Below are 17,050 nucleotides of genomic sequence, written 5' to 3' on the forward strand. Positions count from 1 at the left end.
GTATTGATGTTACGAGACTGATCTCAGCCTACGCCTGCCCGTCAAATATGGGTGCTTATAGCGGGTGTCAATCATGCCGCAAGCCCGTCACGGGGGCATGTTAGTGCTATAGATTAAGCCCACGCGCACCCGGTAAAATGGGCCCATGCACCCCCACCTACCGAATATGGCATTCTACCCCATGAATCAATAAGACGACGGGATATTTGTTGAGGCTACCTTACCTTATCATCCAACTGAGTTTGGACTTTAAAACAATCGTCATCGAGCTACACAATCAATCCATCCCGCGTTTCCCGTGTTACTTCTTACCATATTCACTGCTTGCCCCTCGCTGTGTTACGCGTTCGAATGCAAATACATACCTTACATACATTCTTCTGTTCTCCTACGAGGCGCCGTGACATGAACAGAGACAACTTGCCCCTTATCAGAACTGCACCTTAGCACCCCTGTATCCGCCATATAAGCACAGCATAGCATAGCACGCTGCCTCGGTCCCCTCCAACCACATACAACAATGAGACCTGTCTTGCCTACGAATCATCCTCTTAACACTCGGTCTTCAGACCGGCCTGACAGCTTGGTACGCCCTTCTTCGACTGTGCCTACTGCCTGTTTCATCACCACAGAGGCCGACCTTGACGCTCGCCGAGATCGCTCTCGTCCGCGGTTCCGCCAGCAAAGCGATCGGCGCAAGTGTAGTCGTAACTCTCGCCGGCCTTCAACCCCGCGTCAACTACGTTCGCCTCCTCGTACCGGCCGTAAGCCTGCGTATCCTGCATCGGAGTCAGACGGCTCAGAGGTTTCTTCGGTTGAATCTGTTGTTGAACAAGAGCCCTTGAATTTACCGTCGCAGCCAAGCACTCCCTCTCTGATCGGTCTTTCGCATTCTGGTTCTGTCATGAGCATCTCGTCGCAAAGCTGCTCCCTAGCAGATCCCTCCATCGACGCCCATAGCGATATGATTCACGACGATGTCTCCTTACCCGTAACGGATCTGGCAGATAATCAAGAAAATCAGAGCACGGTTCCTCAGCTTATCATGCCGAGCTTGATGGTTCCACGACGTCGTCCTTTCTCGGAAGTGGGTAAATCTTTGGGCAAGCTAAAGATTATGGTCGCTGGGCAATGTGGCAAGTAAATGAACAGAATACCGATCCGTGACGGTTTTAACAAATTCAACAGGTATTGGGAAAACTTCTCTCATCAAGACTCTGGCAGAACGTTGCGAGCACATCGTTCACATGGATCCGATAGAGAATCGCAGTGCAGTGCATGCTACTGAAACATACGCCAGTTCGCGCCCACAGCCATGGTGGCGATCTGATTCTGAACTCACCGTGACAACACGGAGGCGCATTTCTACCACTGGTGATGTCCTTGATAGGAATGTATGCTTTGTTGAAAGCCCTGGCCACCGACGAGATGCCTCTGTATGTACCTGAACCACCACCTCACATCGTCGCATCCTAACAATGACTCAGGGATCGTGGCGTGATCTTCATTATGTCGAATCTCACTTGACATCTCTGATGAATAAGCCCATGGCTGATTCGGATCTGTTCACTTTGGTCAACTCTGGCGGCGAGCCAGTTGTGGACGCTCTGCTCTACCTTATTCCTCACAGCGGTAAGTTCATCCAGTTTCGCTTAACGACCACGTTTGCTGATGAGTTTCAGGCCTTGTACGAGAGGATGTTGAGTACATTAAACGCGCTCAGCGCATGACTAACGTAATCCCAGTTCTTACTAGAGTTGATGAGCTTGCACCAGAGGAAATCAAGCATATCAAACAGCAAGTTGTGAAGAGTCTGGCTGATAAGGATGTTGATTATTTCTCCTTTGAGGGGCCTGACGACTCAGAGGAGACCAAGTGTGTATATGCCGTTTCTACCGAACCCTGGCCAGACTACGATACCATGGACGCCAGTACCCTTATGGACTCGGAATACATCCCACCGCTTTTGCCTACAGACTTGGGCCGACTCGTCGACCACATCTTTTCTCTGGACGGTAGCGCTCGATTGCGGCACTCTGCAGCGGTGAAATGCATCAAATGGCGACGTGATCACGGAGACAACTTGCTTCAAAATGCATTGTCGAGCGGAGCTTTAGTCTCTCGATCTATCCCGGAGAGGGCCATGAGATTAAGGTCCTTCAGGCGGACCCCGAGCTGGGATCGACTTGAGCTTTATAACTGGGCGAATAACCTGCGACAGAGTCTTCAATCCGAGAGATTATATCATCTGATGGAAGAGAGGGCCATTTCAAACGCTGTGGCAACGCAGTCGAGTCTAGTCCATGTCCCCAGGAACGGCAAGAAAAAGACGCAGTCCAAGAAACGGAAAGCTCCTCAACCTACGCACCAGGATCCACTCGGCCTCTTGGAGATGGGGGGAGGTCTCAAGCAGAAAGGGATGCTTGCTCTAGAAATGGTGAGCAGTGTTGGCCTGGTTGGTTTGGTGGCTTCCAAGATCATGCACACCGGCTGGTCTGACGGGATGTGTTCTGTTGTTGCATCACGAAGAAGAAACATGGAGGTTGGACGGCTGAGCATGGTCTTGTCTTTCTAGACGGCGAGACATGGTATTACGGCCTGCTGAAACACGTACGGACCAGCGCCATCGTCTTCGCTTCGCCATTATGCTCTAATCCAAAGGCCAGGACAAGAGGCGGGATCGAATACTGGAGCAATATATCATGACACAAGATACCCTATAAATATCACACGCATATATTAATTGCACTTTGACGGCCGCCTATCTTGTGAATCCTGGTGACAGCGTTGCTTAGTTTTGACACATGATAGCCCCCTTCTCGGCTCATACATGGACACTGAGATAAGTCTAACCTCGTCAATCAGTAGTTCTACTGATGCTCATGCTTTGAGTGGCGCTTATTCTCAGGGGGTGGATGTCCAAGCGCAGTCATGGCAGCCTTGAGATCCGGCATATCATCAGCGGTTCTCGCCACGTGAGCCCAGCGAACAGTTCCGTCGCGATCAACAGCAAAGGCACCGCTCGTCTGCCACCGCGAGCCACTCTCTGTTGGTCGATTCCAGATGCCCTCATTCTTTCCAAGGCTGAAGACATTCCACAGCGTGAGAGGGTTAACGGCGTGCCACGTTGATGATATTCCGAGACCCCATTTGGCATACAAGTCGCGCTCTTCATCAATTACAACATCGACGTTCCAGGTGCCACCGACCAGGGGCAGCCATTTGTCTGTTGCCTCTTCTGAAGAGTGCGAGATGGCGACACAATGGACCCCTGGGACCTTATCGGATAGGTCGGCGAGAGCTCTGAATGTTTTTTCAGCGACTAGTCACAGTTAGCATCAGATCGTACCAACGGGATGATAAGGATTAAAATACAGGGACATCCACAATGACGGAGAAACACCACGAGAGTAGGTTTCCCGTCTGGAAGGCGAAGGTGTTGAGACCAGGGCGCTTTAGATCCAACCTCGACTGTAGGACCGACCTCTTTAGCTACGGGTGTCTTCCATGAGTCGAGTTCTTTCCAGAAGCCGGCATTAGCGTTGGCATCAACAGCAGCGGTTTCTTGCGACATGATGCGGCAGTAACGTTATTGTTTTGGTGTGTTACGATATGAGATGTGTTGAATAATCAGAGTATTTTAAGCTCCAAACGTCTCGTGATATTAGAACAAGGGAGGTATAAGTGCGACCATTTTGTCAATGACATAATACTCACACACACACACATACTCCTACCTATGACCAACATACAAAGAAGAATGAGATATAATACCCTGGTCTATTTGAATATCCTACTCAATCAGGATGATACACCTTTCCAATACTTTATTGAATTCTCGAATTGATGATTAGATAAGCTGCTTAGGGTATCAACAGGTGCAATGTTTGAAAACCACAAATATCCACTATATTTATGTAGGGTAAGCACTTATGTAGTCGCAGACATCTCCATCGATCAAGACTTCGCATGTGAACTTTGACGTTTCACATTTCTACACGCAGGCTTGGTCTCTGATTGCATCAACTGTCTTATGATACATATAAAAGGCATACAAAATTCTATAATCACGGTCCTCAAATGCGTGAAATCATCAGTCTTCAGCTCGGTCAGCTGAGTAACTATACGGCCACTCACTTCTGGAATGCCCAGGTAATATATTACAGCTCATGCACAAAACACAATCACTGACCACAGCATAGGAGTCATACTTTACATACTCAGCCGACGAAAAGTCACCCATAGATCACAATGTTCATTGGCGGGCCGGTCTAGGCGCTGATGGCTCAGAAACATTTCTCCCACGAACAGTCATATACGACCTCAAAGGCGGCTTTGGTTCTTTACGCAAGATTAATGCACTGTATGAAGCTGAAGCCGAACCAGATCCTGTGGAATTATGGTAGGAACTCCGATTGATCATCCTGTTGGCTAGCACCCATGCTAACACCCTCTCAGGTCAGGTGAATCAGTCGTTTACAAACAGGCACCCATTAATCCAAGCGAGTACCAGCAGAGCCTCGATGCAGGCACTGAACCGGCACAACTAACAACCTCGAATGTGAGATACTGGTCTGATTTCTCACGAGTTTACTTCCATCCACGTTCACTGGTCCAGCTCTATGACTTTGAGCTCAACTCGACTACCATGCCCTTTGAGCGTTTCTCAATGGGCACAGAGCTCTTCTCGATGCTCGACAAGGAGCACGATATCGTGGATCGAGACTTCAGGCCCTTTGCAGAAGAGTGTGACAGAATGCAGGGAATACAGGTCTTTACTACTATCGACGATGCTTGGGGTGGCTATGCATCCGCATATCTCGAGTCGTTGAGGGATGAGTTCCCAAAGACAACCATATGGACCTGGGGTCTTCAAAGCCCCTTGCTTGATATTCCCAGATCAAAGCGCCAACTACGCCTTGCGAACATCGCTCACAGTATCGAGCAGCTCTGCACGCAGGCAACCACAGTTGTTCCTATGGCTTTACCCGAAGAGGACCTATCAGCTGGAGTATCGTTGGATCGCCGCTCGCCCTGGCACACATCTGCTGTCATGGCTGCAGCTATCGAAACAGCCACCTTGCCTACACGTCTGGTACAAGGCTCTTCGGAGCAGTCAAGTTCTCTAGACGACCTGGCTGAGAGTCTGAACGTCAATGGCAATCAGCCCCTGGCCAGCATCAACATGTCATTGGCATCTGCAAAAGACTCATCGGAAGACAGCCGCATCAACGTCGACTTCTTCCAAATAGGGCGCACTTGGAGTCGACAGCATATTGCTAGATCGGATGCCCATAAGCATGTCTTTGGTGAACTCCGATCTTATCGAGATCTGGACCCCCTTGGGAACCTTGATGAAGACGCTCCTGGACATCTTGCTCCAGGTGAACGCCCCATGATAGGCAATTCTGTTGTGCGCAAGTACGTTACTGTCTGGACCATGTGACTTGCTATGTACTGATACTCGACTAGATACGATTCATCTCTCAGATTCCCGTTGCTGGACGCCTACCCCCAGATCTATCCCCAACTCAGTAGCCATCCTGATGCCAGCATGCAAACGACACTCTCGACAAACAGCTCATTAGTGCAACGGATCAGAAATTTGCGGTCAGACTCTGCTAGACTTGTGCCAGTAAACGAAAGAGAGGACCTTGGTAACGGACTGGCAGAACTGGCGGATGCCTACCAAGAAGGCTGGTTCAGTGGCAGTGATGACGACGACGATGACCTATGATACATTTGATAGAGCTAGCCATCAAATCCGAATGGAGTCGAGCAATCTCGGGCACCATTCACATCTCAGGAACACGCGGGACAAAAACAAGAAGAGGTTTGGAGCAAATCTCCCAAGGCTCATCGAGCCTCAAAAAGTTTGTATTGATCTAGCATGGCCATTTCCTAGGTACAGATATAATATGAGGTTGCTGTAGGTCTTCAACGTTATCGACCCGGCGACTAGACAGCTCCCAGTTTGGAGATATGTTGCTGCGAAGCACAAAATGTTGATTTAGCCAGCTGCCCTTCCCGCACTACACGTGCCTCTCTCTCTCTCTTTCTGCTGTTATTAATGTAGATTATTCAATCTTCCAATCGCAAATAACGCCGCCAGTAATGCATTAACACATCAGGCTGGCACTGCCAACTTACCATGGTAGTTGATGCAGTTCAGTCTGGTTGAAAGCGAACTTTTTTGTTTATCTTATGTTAGTTACGTGATCAGCCACATGCTAATCGTCCAGCCACTTATGGACTTGCCGATATTCTTGATATTTTTGAGATACAGTGCAAGATGCACAATTGAGTTGTGGTCGAGCTCTTCCGAGCCAACCTTTGTGTGGAATGCGAAATATGCCATCATGCTCAGCCTGCGGCGGCAACCGAGGCTTGCTGTCTCTTCGCTGGGGGAGGATTCTCCTATACGAGGATTAGTATACCCTAGCTGAGAGGGATGTGCCATCTGGAACAGCGCATCTTGGCCGGCAATGGGAATTCGTCCGGTGATGCTTAAATACCTCTGGGGGCCCTCGTTTCTTGCCGTTTGCCGAGCCCTTAGCTGCAGCCTTCTTCTGGGGTTTCTTCTCGCCGTCGTCGAATACATCGTCTGGTAAATTGAAGCTGTGCGGGTCAAAGTCAGCAGGCCAAGGTGCGTTGATGTCTGGAAGCGTCTGCTGAACTCACTTTCGGACATGTTGAACACCAATAGAGACGTCATCTTTCAGATCATCCTTGTATTTCTGCCACGAGGTGCAAAGTTCCTTGAACTCATCAACCTGGTAAGAAAGATCAAGTGATTTGGCGCCTATTGAGTCAGTATTGGGAAATCTCAAACACCGAGGATTTGCGAAAACATGTCAGGCTGTATACATACCAGAAGCCAACTCGAGACCAATATAGTGCGTAGTTGTGTAGATGTCGGATGGGCCGCTTGCCGTCGCAGTGTCTGTTGGTTTAGAGTCATCGGATGTCTCAGGTTTGACAGGCACGGCCGTGATAGGACCAGTCTCTTCTGTAGGCTCAGGCTTTACAACTCGACCATTCTCACCGTTCTCGGACTTGACCTGTTCGTCACCCCGACCATTCTCAGACGTGATGAGCTGGCCATTCTCCCCGTTTTCAGCCTTGATTGGTAGCTCGGCGACTGCGGGCTCAATCTTGACAGCACTAGTCTGCTCAATGTCTTCCTTACATAGATAATCGAGGCTCCCTTCCTGCACAGCCTCAATCTCTTCCTGATTGTGACATCGGTGTTGTCGTTCATAGCCCTTGTTGAAGGCATGGGCTAGAGCAATGGACTGGTGTTGCTCAAGTTTCTGCACTAGCATTCGAACCTTGGACTCAACATAACCGGACCAGATCGTGTGGGCCTCCTTTGTCTTCGCTGCTGAGGTAACAGAGATGTAGTACTTGTAACCTGCGGTGAAGAAGGTATGCTTGACAAAAAGATCGCTCCAGGGGCGCTTGCCCACCATGATACTCTCAGATATCTGAAGAGCCCGCTTAAGTTCTCGGTTGATAATCGCCATCGACGAACGAGTAATGTTGAAAGTGGCACACATGGATGGATACGCAGGAGTAATGACCGGCATTAGATGATAAGTATCACCCTTGTAAAGCTGCAGAAACAGGATGAGCATTCTGCGTATTGAAATCGCATGCAACTAGACGTACCTTGGGGTTCCAGATTCGAACAGGGAGAGGTCCACCCTCGATGGGCTTGAGAAGAACGGGTTGCGGCCAGCGCCATTGGCTAATAACCAAAAAGAACTTGTTAACAATCACCGAGAACGTAGCCTTTGGGTAGAGCTGGCAAACGCGTGCGACGAGCATGGCCCAAGCAACACCACCAGGGAAACCCATGATGTTGGCATAGACAGCACGCCGTTGCGCCCACAGTTTGATGGCTCGCAGCGCATTCTTGAATGTGCTCTGTTCAGGGACTAGCGTGAGAATCTCGTCCGTTACTCGTGTGCCGTTGAGAGATCGCAGCTCTGCCTCATCTAGGCCGCGCAGCAGGCCAGAGTCCTTGAGGTCTTTGAAATCGGGAGATAGTTGCTTCTGAATAACCCTAGAAAAGATCAAATCAATGCTTATGCCAGAGTACTCAAACTTGATGATGGGTACGAAAGCATCAGTCACGACAGCCATGTCAGTGATGGCGTCTTTGGGGGCCATCGAGAGAAGCAGATCTGGGAAGAACTTGAAGTAGTCCTCGCGGGTCACGTATTTCGGCGCGACGATGAGAGTGTCGATATCAGAGCCGGGGCCGTAGACGCCGAGGCGATAACTGCCGTAAGTGAAGACTTTGCCCCTTGCATTTCGTATGAGGACCTCGTTCTTGGGTTCTTTCTCCTGGGCGACTCGACGGACGAACGCATCGCAAATGGTTTGGATCGAGGCCAAGACTTCTTCTCTGGAACAAGTGTGTTAGTTCTTGACACGCTCACGTGCGACAGATTTATTGGCATTCACCTCTTGGCAGTCTCTGCAGGACTCTCGAAGGTTTTTTGACGCTTCAATTCTTCCAGGAGAGCGTCCGATTGTCGCAGCTCGGCTTCCGTTGGGAGTTGAACGGAAATGGGAGGCGTCACGCCGTAAGCCTGTTCAGATGCCATAGCTTCAATGTATCCAAACGTCGGAATGGGGGGGGAAAGCTGAACGACAGTGGTTGGATAATAACCAACCCGAGGCCGGGGATTAACGTATCGGGGGAGGATCGCAAATCCCAATGCGACAGGGTGATAGCCGAATCAACAAACGGTTGTTTGTTTAAAAGAATACGCTGGTTTTCAAGCCTCTCCAAGGGCAGTGGGAGCAGCGCAAGGGAGAGGCCAGGCACAGGACAGGACAAGAGGGTGCTCTGTGTCTGGTACGGAGACGAATATTGGGAATGGCTGGATCGGAGAGGTAAGGGATGGATCGTAAAGGATATCGAGTGAATTCGCTGGATGATGAAGAGACCAAGTTTTTTTCTTTACTTGGTAGGTAATGAAGGAGGAGTTAGACTTTTGGCTGACAACTACGAGGCGCCGCGAGGCTGCACAAACGCGGTGGTGGCCCAGAAGCTGGATTGGGTGTAAGTAATTGAAATAGTGGACCCTGGCTACTGAGGCACCCTAAACCTGGGGGTTGAGTTCTTATTACCGGCTTTTATCTGTGGGTTTGAGCTGAATTAAATGGGCAATTTGCTATTTATTAATTGTGGCTGAAGCATTCAATCATGTTGTTCACGCGTTGTAGTGCTTGATTAGGTGGCAAGACTTGTCCGCTTAGAAACAGATAAAATGACAGCTGCAAGGAAAACTTGTTATTGATTCATGGTTGGCAATATCCATACCTTAGCGCGCTAAACACAATCAGTCAATGAGAGACATTCAGTCAGTCAGTCAGTCAGTCAGTGGAGGGCGAGGCGAGGCTGGGCTTACTCGAGGTTACGCATGTGCATTTATCGTATTGCATGGTCGTCACATTTTCACGAACAAACACCACATGATATTCACTTATCAGGATAGTGCCCTTCCCCTGAGACGCACGCAAGACATTGGATACTAGACCAGGGGGTACGGCAATGGAAGTAACCGGAATTCTTGTCTGTGCAAGATGCAAGTCAAGCCATAAAACTCTACTACCTTGTATAAGAAAATAATGATTTGGATATAGGCATACGAAAACAATTAATAATGCTCTCTCTCTCTCTCTCTCTCTCTCTCTCTCTCTCTCTCAGACTATAGTACTATCATTAAGATCTAAGAGAAGAAAAATCATCTCAGCTTTTCTTCCTCTTCCAACGCTCATGACATCCATTGGATCCATCTACATATTCGCCTTGTTTCCCAATGACGCTCACACACGCTAGTGATCACTGATGCCCCCTTACAGCACTGGCAGCCCCCTTGTCTGCTGATTCTGGCGCCTCTGATTCACTCAACGGGGCTTGAATATGCACGAATCGGTACACGCACACCCAGCACCCGCATCCCAGCCGGCCAGCCCACAAGCCCAGCCCGCAGCGCAGCGCAGCCCTGTCATGGCCCTGCCACTTTACGACACTAGGTCAATCCTAACGCGAACGCGGTACCAACTTTAAAGGGCAGGGCATTTATTTGCTGCACTAGTAGACGATACATTCATTGATTGACGACACGACTTTACCTGACCTGATTATTTCGCATTCCCGCGTCAATCCTCGAGGGCACCAAAACACGCCCTGCGACCTCAAGATAACGACCATAGCCCGTGTCCAAATCTCAACCTTGCCATCATCGTTTCGTCGTCACAGCGTAGTAGTGCACAGCTGCTTGCCCGCCATGCCACCGTCGGCAAAGAGAGCCTCTAGGGCTCGTCGCGAACCGCGTAAAGCCGCGACGTCCAACGCAGATACATCACCAGGCGACGTCGAAGATTCCTCCCCCAGTCGTCCAGCAAAGCGTCGTAAGAAGGTCCGTTATCTTGTCTGTTGTTCCATTATCAGCGGCAGCTGACATTGATCTTCCCGAGCAGGTCCAAGAAGATGAAGACCCCCCCGCGCCCAACGATGATCAACTGGTGTCGCAAATCACACAGCATCTCAGAAGTCAGGAAGTCCAGGCCAGCAAGGATCACGCAAATGTCATACACGAGGCCAAGGGCGATGGTGTAAAAGCCTACGCCAAAGTGGCTGCTCAGGACTGGACCTTTTATATCACCAAGCTCAACGTTAACATAGGCCGAGCTCCCGAGACGTCACATAACTCTCAGACCGTGGGCTCCGACGAAGACGAGTCCTACGTCCACATCGACTTGGGCCCTAGCAAGATGGTATCGCGAGAGCATGCTACCATATCATTCGATTCCAAGGACGAGAAGTGGTTCCTGCATGTCAAAGGCCGTAACGGTGCCAAGGTGGACAGCCAGCCCGTTAAAGCCGGACAGGCTCATCCTCTCACAAGCGGCGAAGTCATTGAGATTGGAAATGTCGAGATGATGTTCGTGCTTCCGTCCGAGATAACTCCACTGACTGTGCATCCCATCTATTTGCAACGTGCTGGAGTCAGTGTTCATACACCACAATCTCGTACTTCGCGTCGACAACCCCTCATTGCACCGGCGCCTCCGGAATACAAACGCCCAGGCACGCCGCCCTCGGCCCAGAGCACTGCCAAATCACCGGCAGCGAGCACGCCGGCCGTCATGGTTGGTGCTAATGGTGTAGATCTGAGCCAAGATGAGAACCAGCATATCAAGCCTCAATATAGCTATGCTCAAATGATTACACAAGCGATCCTGAACGCACCTGACGGGAAGCTGAATCTGAACGGGATCTATACCTACATCATGAACACATACGCCTACTATCGTCATCAACAGGCTGCTGGCTGGCAGGTAAGTTCTCGTGGCGGCTACCTTGCTGGGCGATATTCTCACTCACACTCGATAGAACTCAATTCGTCATAACCTTTCATTGAACAAATCATTTGACAAGGTTGCCAGATTAACCGATGAGCCTGGCAAGGGGATGAAGTGGCAAATTGTCCCAGAAGCAAGAGAGGAGATGATAAGAAACGCCTATCGCGTTGGCCGAGGCGGTCATCGTGGTTCATCTGCCCCCTCATCCCCAAACCAACTTGCCTACATCACACATGGCCCAAGAGACATGGCCTCGAGAGAACCTCCCTCAGCCCGCAGACGAAGGGCATCCCCTCCGGCATCACCACAGCCACCTGGATCCTCTTTGCTAATTCCCCAGTCCACCCCTGATCGATCTTTTGGTAGAAACGCGACCATGATGATTGATGGCAGCCCATTGCCGCGTCCTAGGAAGACGCCAGCAAGAGACTCATCGTTTTCGGTGTACAATCCTCAGTCACCCACGCTCACATCTTCATACCAGGAGGACGGAGGCTCATTCGTCACCCCAGCACCGCCCAGGATGCACCCTAAGCTTGCTCCTCCAAGCACAGCGCAGAGACCAAGTCAACACATGCCCACCAGCTCACCTGCCCCTTTCTGGAAATACGCAGACATAGGCAGCACGCCCTTGAAACCTCTTGGTGGCTACGATGTCAGTCCTACCAAGGCTGGAGGGGTTCTCCCCTCGCAGAGTAGCAGTCCGCCAAGGGGAGACAAGTCACCTCTTAGCAGCCCCTCTCGACCTCAAAAGTCAAGTCCACAGCCTATTGCTCAACCGGCAGAGGCCGAAGAGGAGCACGGCTTTGATTTAACCAAGTATGTTTTCCCCATCACTTACTTGAGACTGAGCTAACATAATCATCCAGGGGGTTCCAGAGTATCGGTGCGTATCATGCGCCAGTTGGCGGAGGGGCGTCTATCTTGCAAGGCCGTACTTAGGCTTCCTTTCTACCCTGGCGTTTCTGTTTCAAGGGGGATAAGTCACTGAGCCATGAATTGTACTAAACTTTTGAGTACATGATGTTGCCGTCCAAGGATGTTGACGACACTTATGAATGCAACGCGCCAACGAAAAAGCATCTCTCCTCGACTTAGGTATCTTCGTGACTGAACGGTTAGCTCAACGACTCACTTGATCTTATAGACCTTTCCGCATCACTGAGGAATCCTAGCTCGACAGACAGACCCAAGTGCTCCAAGTGTGAACATGTTATATAAGAGTGAAGATCATCTGGCCAATGGCCTAGAGCAGAGCCTTGGATATATACAAATGTTGAGAACGCGCCTTTTGATGCAAATACGTGTGATCGCGCCACCGTGCCGCCAACCGTACCAAACCCAACCAATGCAAGGGCCTCCTTTTTTTCGTGACCAAGCCACCCAGCTCTCACATGATTTATAATGGAATTCCCATGCTTTTTGTTTCACCATCTACTTTTACACAGCGGTGAGTCAAAAACTCGACCACATAATAGCATCATAAAGAATTTCGTTAAATTGTCAGCCTATCGCGCTCCAGCCTGGCCTCGCCTCTTAGGGTTTCCACGGCCAGTTCGCTTCTTGGTCTGCTGATGTTCACCACCCTCGATGAACTTGATAAGCTCATCAATGCTGCGGGAGTCAACTTGTGAACCAGGTCCCGTGCGGCCGGGGACAGTAGCATTGGAAGCCGCCAAGCTTGAGGGACTGGTGGTAAACCGAACACCCGTTCGGAGTCTTCGAGCAGCAACGTCCTTAGCATGCTTGGCAATGTTGACAGCATTCTGAGTGAGCTGCTCCAACCAGCTCTCGGCCTCCTTGGTGTTCTTGTCCTCAGGTCCAAGTTCAGCAAGGAAGACGTTGTAAGACTCTCGCATGCGAGTAACAGCTCCCTTTGAGTCGCGGTCTAGAGCAAGAGCCTGAGCCAACTGGAAGAGGAGGGTGGCAGAGTTGATCGACTGTTTGCCGAAAACAGACTCACATACGCGCAGTGACTCTTCGAACCAGAGTCGAGACTCGTGGTAAGCCTTGAGGTTCTGGAGCATCACAGCAGCATTGTTGAGTGTTGTGATAGAATCAGGATGATCAGGGCCATAAATGACCTTCCACATCTTGAGAGCGTGCTTGGAGTACACAAGAGCACCCTTGCTGTCACCAATCTGGTGGAGGAACAGGCTCAGGTTGAGGTAGTTAAGGAGAGTCTCGGCTGAGTCGACACCCACGGTTCTCTCAGCGACGATGATAGCTTTGCGAGCAAGGTCAACAGCAGCCTCCTTCTCATCGAGCTGGTAGTAGAGCATGGATAGGCTGTTGTAGACACGAGCGACCTCGGGATGCAGGATGCCGTAAATCTGCTCATGCAGGGAAAGGGATTCCAGGAGAAGCTCCTGGCCCAATTTCTTCTGGTTTTGTAGAAGAGAGATACGGCCAGCCTCAAGCGCCTCTTCAGCGAGGGCGCTGCGAGGGCACGAGTCCTTGATTAAAGGAACAAGGTCAATGACGTCTTCGGGGCTGAAAGTATGCACATTGGCTGGGGCGGCAGCCTCAACGGGAGAAGCTTCACGAGCCTTGCTCTTCTTCTTCTTCTTGCTGCTAACAGATTCTCCATTGTTCTGGCCGTTGGCAACAGGCTTCTCGACCTTTGCAGGAGCAGCTTCAGAAGCAGTGGCGGCAGCCTCAGCAGTGAAACTGTAGTCCTTGGCCAGAAGCTGAATACCAATCTTCAACGACACCTCACGAAGAAGCTGCACAGGGCGAACCTGGTTGTGCCACTCCTCGTCGAGCTCATATCGGAATCGCTGGAGGATCTGCTCCTCAATGTTCTCCCGCAGACTCTCAGGTGTAACCTTCTCGAACGACCAGTCGGCATCAGTGTAGAGACTGCGGATGGAAGGATCGAGCTCAGCAACGGGCTTCTCATTGAACCTATGTCCAAGCAGACAGTTGAGGAGATGAGAAACAGTAGCAGGAACAGCAGGGACTGGTAGGTGTCGGAGGTAGACAGCAGAAACATGCTTGAAGGCTCGGGCAACCATATCCTGGACGCAAATGTCGCGCAAGCATCGGAGTCGGCCATCACTAGAGAGCTCAGCAACCTTACCGAGGTATCTTACGTTGATACCGCGCTTGTGTAGAAGTCGGCTCAATGACTGGCCATCCATGGGGAAGCTGATCTCGGACTCGGAAAGATCCTTGAGCAGGTCAGGGATAACCTGTTCGCGGAGATATTCTCCAGCTGCCCTAACCTCTTCCTCATCAGCGGCAAACTCGGCCTTCTCTTCGTCAGTCTGAGGAACCTGGCCACTAAAAGCGTCAGGGTTAAGGGCGAACTTAAAGTCTGACAGGTTAGGCTGGTCATCCTCTTCCTTGGAGGCTTCACCCTCGCCCTCGCCCTCGCCCTCGCCCTCGCCCTCGCCCTCTGTGGTCTTCTTCTCGCTCTCGTCCTCTTCACCCTTGGCGTCACCCTCTGCAGCCTTGGTCTCACCCTCCTTCTCCTTCTTTTGCTCAGCTCGACGGGCAACCTCTTTATCCACCCACTGCTTCAGCTTGTATCGCGAGAACGAGTCGACAAGCTCCGGTCGGAGGACTGTCATGCGGTGAGGGTAGGCATCGCCATCCTCAGGAAGACCATCTTCATCCAGCCAAGCAATGTCGAGGGGGCTGATACGGTACAGATCCAGGACATACTTGCGGGCGTCTGTACCCAACAGACCCTTGGTCTCCACACTGGCCTCCAAGTCAAATCGCTTGCCCTCCTTGTCCCAAACAGGATGCTTCTTGACTTTCAGAGCCTTGGACAGCTGAGCAAAGCCGGGAGCAAATCTCTCATCAGCGGCGACGATGTCCTTGCCGTCCACAGCACCGTAGTCGATCTGGTTCTCACCAGGTTCGCGCTGCTTGAAAATACCGGGAACAATACTCTGACCAACAATTCGCTTGCCAAGGTAGTCAACAACCACGGTAGCAGGAGTGAAAAGTCCCTCAATATCCAATTGGTTGACGAGCTTCACACCAGCGACATCCTTGCCAGTAGCGACGCGAGCCGCCTCATCACCACCCTCAGAAGTGAATGTACCAACACCGTCAGCACCGAAAGAGAAGAAGATGTTGTTATAGACAAAGATCTGAGCATCTCTGCATTCTGTGGGGTTCAAAGGAGCAATGTCGCCCCGTGCGACCATGACGGCGCCTCGAGTAGCAGCCTCATTATAATCGGCAAAGAGCTTAGAAATGAGTCGTTCTCGGAAGACACGATCCTGAACTGTCTCGCGAGGAAGTTCCTTCGCTGACTGGAACTCTTCATTCCAGTCTCGCAGAGTGTCGGTGTTCTCGACACCATTAAGGAGGTAGGTCTCCTGAGATCGTGCAGGATCAGGAAGATGTGTGCAAAGTGTTGAGTTAGGAGAGGGAACCACCCAAGGAGCAGCGGGAATAGCGTTGGTGATTTGGAAAGTGGCGAGAGGGTCGCGTTGGTTGTTGTAGTCCTGGAGTTTTGTGAAGGACTCGGCGAAGGATGCAGAGACAAGCTCAATCAGGCTCAGCAAAGAGTGAGCTGACTGACCCTTGGGTGCCGGACGAGGGAAGGGATCGAATTTGGCGTTAGATGACTTGTTGACGAAGAAGCCCGAAACGTGAGAGGTGATCTGATATTGCTCGCCTTCGTTGGTGGAGACAACCAAGTAGAGTAAGTGGCCGCGCTGTCGGAGGTGAGGAGGAGGAGGATTCCAGGAAGATAAGGAGATCTGCTTCACTGTCTTAGGAGCGGGCTCAGAGGGAGGAGGAACCAGCTCGGTAAGAGAGGGCACAGCCTGGAAATCGTAGTTCTGAATGGGTGACTCCTCCGCCGACTCGTTGTTGCTGACGGCCTCTGTGGCGACAGTTTCGAAAAGAGACAAACCCGGAAGAAGGCCCTGGGCAGTGTCACATCGGTCTCCAGACGCACCGATAAGCTCTCGAATGCGGACAAAATGGATGCGAGCTTCCTTCTCGGTATATGGGTCCTCAACAACGTGGAATTCGGGAGTGGTACCGAGGTCAGGAATTTCAGAGAGGGGAATGAAGTCGTTGATCTTCTCGCCGTTGAACTCGAGGTGGAAGCAAGTGTATTGGAATGCGGAGGGAAGGTCAATGATGGACTGTCGAATCTCGTGAACCTGTTCTTGAGAAGACACCTGAACATTTTTTGTGAGCTTGAGATTTTGGAGGGGCTCGGTATAAGTCAATGACGGACCATAATCTGCATCTTGCTAGCATTGGCGTCGGGCAAGACGATGGTAAGGTTTATTAACGCTTTGAACCGTTAGATATCCATGTCGTGTATGTCGCTAATCGGAGGGATAATTTTAGCTACCTTCAGCGCCAGCGTCAACGTCTTGAGCTTCGGCCTCCATGTTGGTCTCGGGCTCCTCGGACGCAGCAGCTGTGAGACAAATTAGCTCGGTTTAGTGTAACAAAACCAGTACCAAGAATAAGTAAAACCAGTACAGCCAAAGCAAAAGCTATATAATAGCTCCTTCAATGACCGAGTTGAGGCTGTTGAGACCCCGGACTTTACAAGCGAGCATTCGACAAGGGCGGTCTAGCTTCGCACAAAACGTTATACGTACCAGGCGCCTGAGCGGGAGGAGTGGTTTCCTCAGCCATATTGACAAGATGGAGTGTTTAGCAAAAGAAGAATAGGTAA

General features: G+C 50.8%; 6 protein-coding genes across 6 annotated transcripts; 3 read left to right on the forward strand and 3 right to left on the reverse strand.

Annotated features, from left to right (window-relative positions):
- Positions 1-157: 157 nt before the first annotated feature.
- Positions 158-2,731, forward strand: FOBCDRAFT_229730 (Septin-domain-containing protein). Its single transcript, XM_059609814.1, has 4 exons — positions 158-1,136; positions 1,189-1,436; positions 1,488-1,632; positions 1,683-2,731. Exons 1-4 carry the CDS (start codon positions 521-523, stop codon positions 2,573-2,575), a joined length of 1,902 nt encoding a protein of 633 aa, XP_059465625.1. The 5' UTR covers positions 158-520; the 3' UTR covers positions 2,576-2,731.
- FOBCDRAFT_229732 (uncharacterized protein) lies at positions 2,732-3,660 on the reverse strand. The gene is made up of 2 exons (XM_031188241.3): positions 3,376-3,660; positions 2,732-3,322 (listed from the first exon to the last, which is right to left on the reverse strand). The coding sequence occupies exons 1-2, from the start codon at positions 3,572-3,574 to the stop codon at positions 2,871-2,873; spliced, it is 651 nt and encodes a 216-aa protein (XP_031035506.1). The 5' UTR covers positions 3,575-3,660; the 3' UTR covers positions 2,732-2,870.
- Positions 3,661-5,829, forward strand: FOBCDRAFT_166512 (tubulin domain-containing protein). The gene is made up of 4 exons (XM_031188239.3): positions 3,661-4,152; positions 4,203-4,402; positions 4,459-5,421; positions 5,473-5,829. Exons 1-4 carry the CDS (start codon positions 4,081-4,083, stop codon positions 5,735-5,737), a joined length of 1,500 nt encoding a protein of 499 aa, XP_031035504.2. The 5' UTR covers positions 3,661-4,080; the 3' UTR covers positions 5,738-5,829.
- Positions 5,830-6,363: 534 nt separating this feature from the next.
- On the reverse strand, positions 6,364-8,615 carry FOBCDRAFT_142699 (Poly(A) polymerase central domain-containing protein; the record flags this gene model as incomplete). The annotated part of the gene is made up of 6 exons (XM_031188234.2): positions 6,364-6,417; positions 6,516-6,618; positions 6,682-6,802; positions 6,872-7,616; positions 7,672-8,413; positions 8,473-8,615. 6 exons carry the CDS (start codon positions 8,613-8,615, stop codon positions 6,364-6,366), a joined length of 1,908 nt encoding a protein of 635 aa, XP_031035499.2.
- Positions 8,616-10,024: 1,409 nt separating this feature from the next.
- FOBCDRAFT_48884 (fork head domain-containing protein) lies at positions 10,025-12,610 on the forward strand. The gene is made up of 4 exons (XM_031188228.3): positions 10,025-10,439; positions 10,501-11,361; positions 11,417-12,204; positions 12,255-12,610. The coding sequence occupies exons 1-4, from the start codon at positions 10,308-10,310 to the stop codon at positions 12,325-12,327; spliced, it is 1,854 nt and encodes a 617-aa protein (XP_031035493.2). The 5' UTR covers positions 10,025-10,307; the 3' UTR covers positions 12,328-12,610.
- Positions 12,611-17,010, reverse strand: FOBCDRAFT_297301 (clustered mitochondria-domain-containing protein; the record flags this gene model as incomplete). The annotated part of the gene is made up of 3 exons (XM_059611908.1): positions 12,611-16,603; positions 16,718-16,786; positions 16,974-17,010. 3 exons carry the CDS (start codon positions 17,008-17,010, stop codon positions 12,894-12,896), a joined length of 3,816 nt encoding a protein of 1,271 aa, XP_059465626.1. The 3' UTR covers positions 12,611-12,893.
- Positions 17,011-17,050: the final 40 nt, after the last annotated feature.

This window comes from Fusarium oxysporum, chromosome VIII (assembly GCF_013085055.1).
Source record: "Fusarium oxysporum Fo47 chromosome VIII, complete sequence".
Taxonomy (NCBI): Eukaryota; Fungi; Ascomycota; class Sordariomycetes; order Hypocreales; family Nectriaceae; genus Fusarium; species Fusarium oxysporum.

Bases quoted from the DNA above. Each gene is read 5' to 3' on its own strand.
- FOBCDRAFT_229730 (XM_059609814.1), top strand. From the start codon at position 521: ATGAGACCTGTCTTGCCTACGAATCATCCTCTTAACACTCGGTCTTCA. The intron at 1,137-1,188 runs GCAAGTAAATGA...CAAATTCAACAG, and splicing joins TATGGTCGCTGGGCAATGTG to GTATTGGGAAAACTTCTCTC. The intron at 1,633-1,682 runs GTAAGTTCATCC...GATGAGTTTCAG, and splicing joins CTACCTTATTCCTCACAGCG to GCCTTGTACGAGAGGATGTT.
- FOBCDRAFT_229732 (XM_031188241.3), bottom strand. From the start codon at position 3,574: ATGTCGCAAGAAACCGCTGCTGTTGATGCCAACGCTAATGCCGGCTTC. The intron at 3,323-3,375 runs GTATTTTAATCC...AACTGTGACTAG, and splicing joins CCGTCATTGTGGATGTCCCT to TCGCTGAAAAAACATTCAGA.
- FOBCDRAFT_166512 (XM_031188239.3), top strand. From the start codon at position 4,081: ATGCGTGAAATCATCAGTCTTCAGCTCGGTCAGCTGAGTAACTATACG. The intron at 4,403-4,458 runs GTAGGAACTCCG...ACACCCTCTCAG, and splicing joins CCAGATCCTGTGGAATTATG to GTCAGGTGAATCAGTCGTTT. The intron at 5,422-5,472 runs GTACGTTACTGT...ATACTCGACTAG, and splicing joins GGCAATTCTGTTGTGCGCAA to ATACGATTCATCTCTCAGAT.
- FOBCDRAFT_48884 (XM_031188228.3), top strand. From the start codon at position 10,308: ATGCCACCGTCGGCAAAGAGAGCCTCTAGGGCTCGTCGCGAACCGCGT. The intron at 10,440-10,500 runs GTCCGTTATCTT...CTTCCCGAGCAG, and splicing joins CAGCAAAGCGTCGTAAGAAG to GTCCAAGAAGATGAAGACCC. The intron at 12,205-12,254 runs GTATGTTTTCCC...ATAATCATCCAG, and splicing joins CACGGCTTTGATTTAACCAA to GGGGTTCCAGAGTATCGGTG.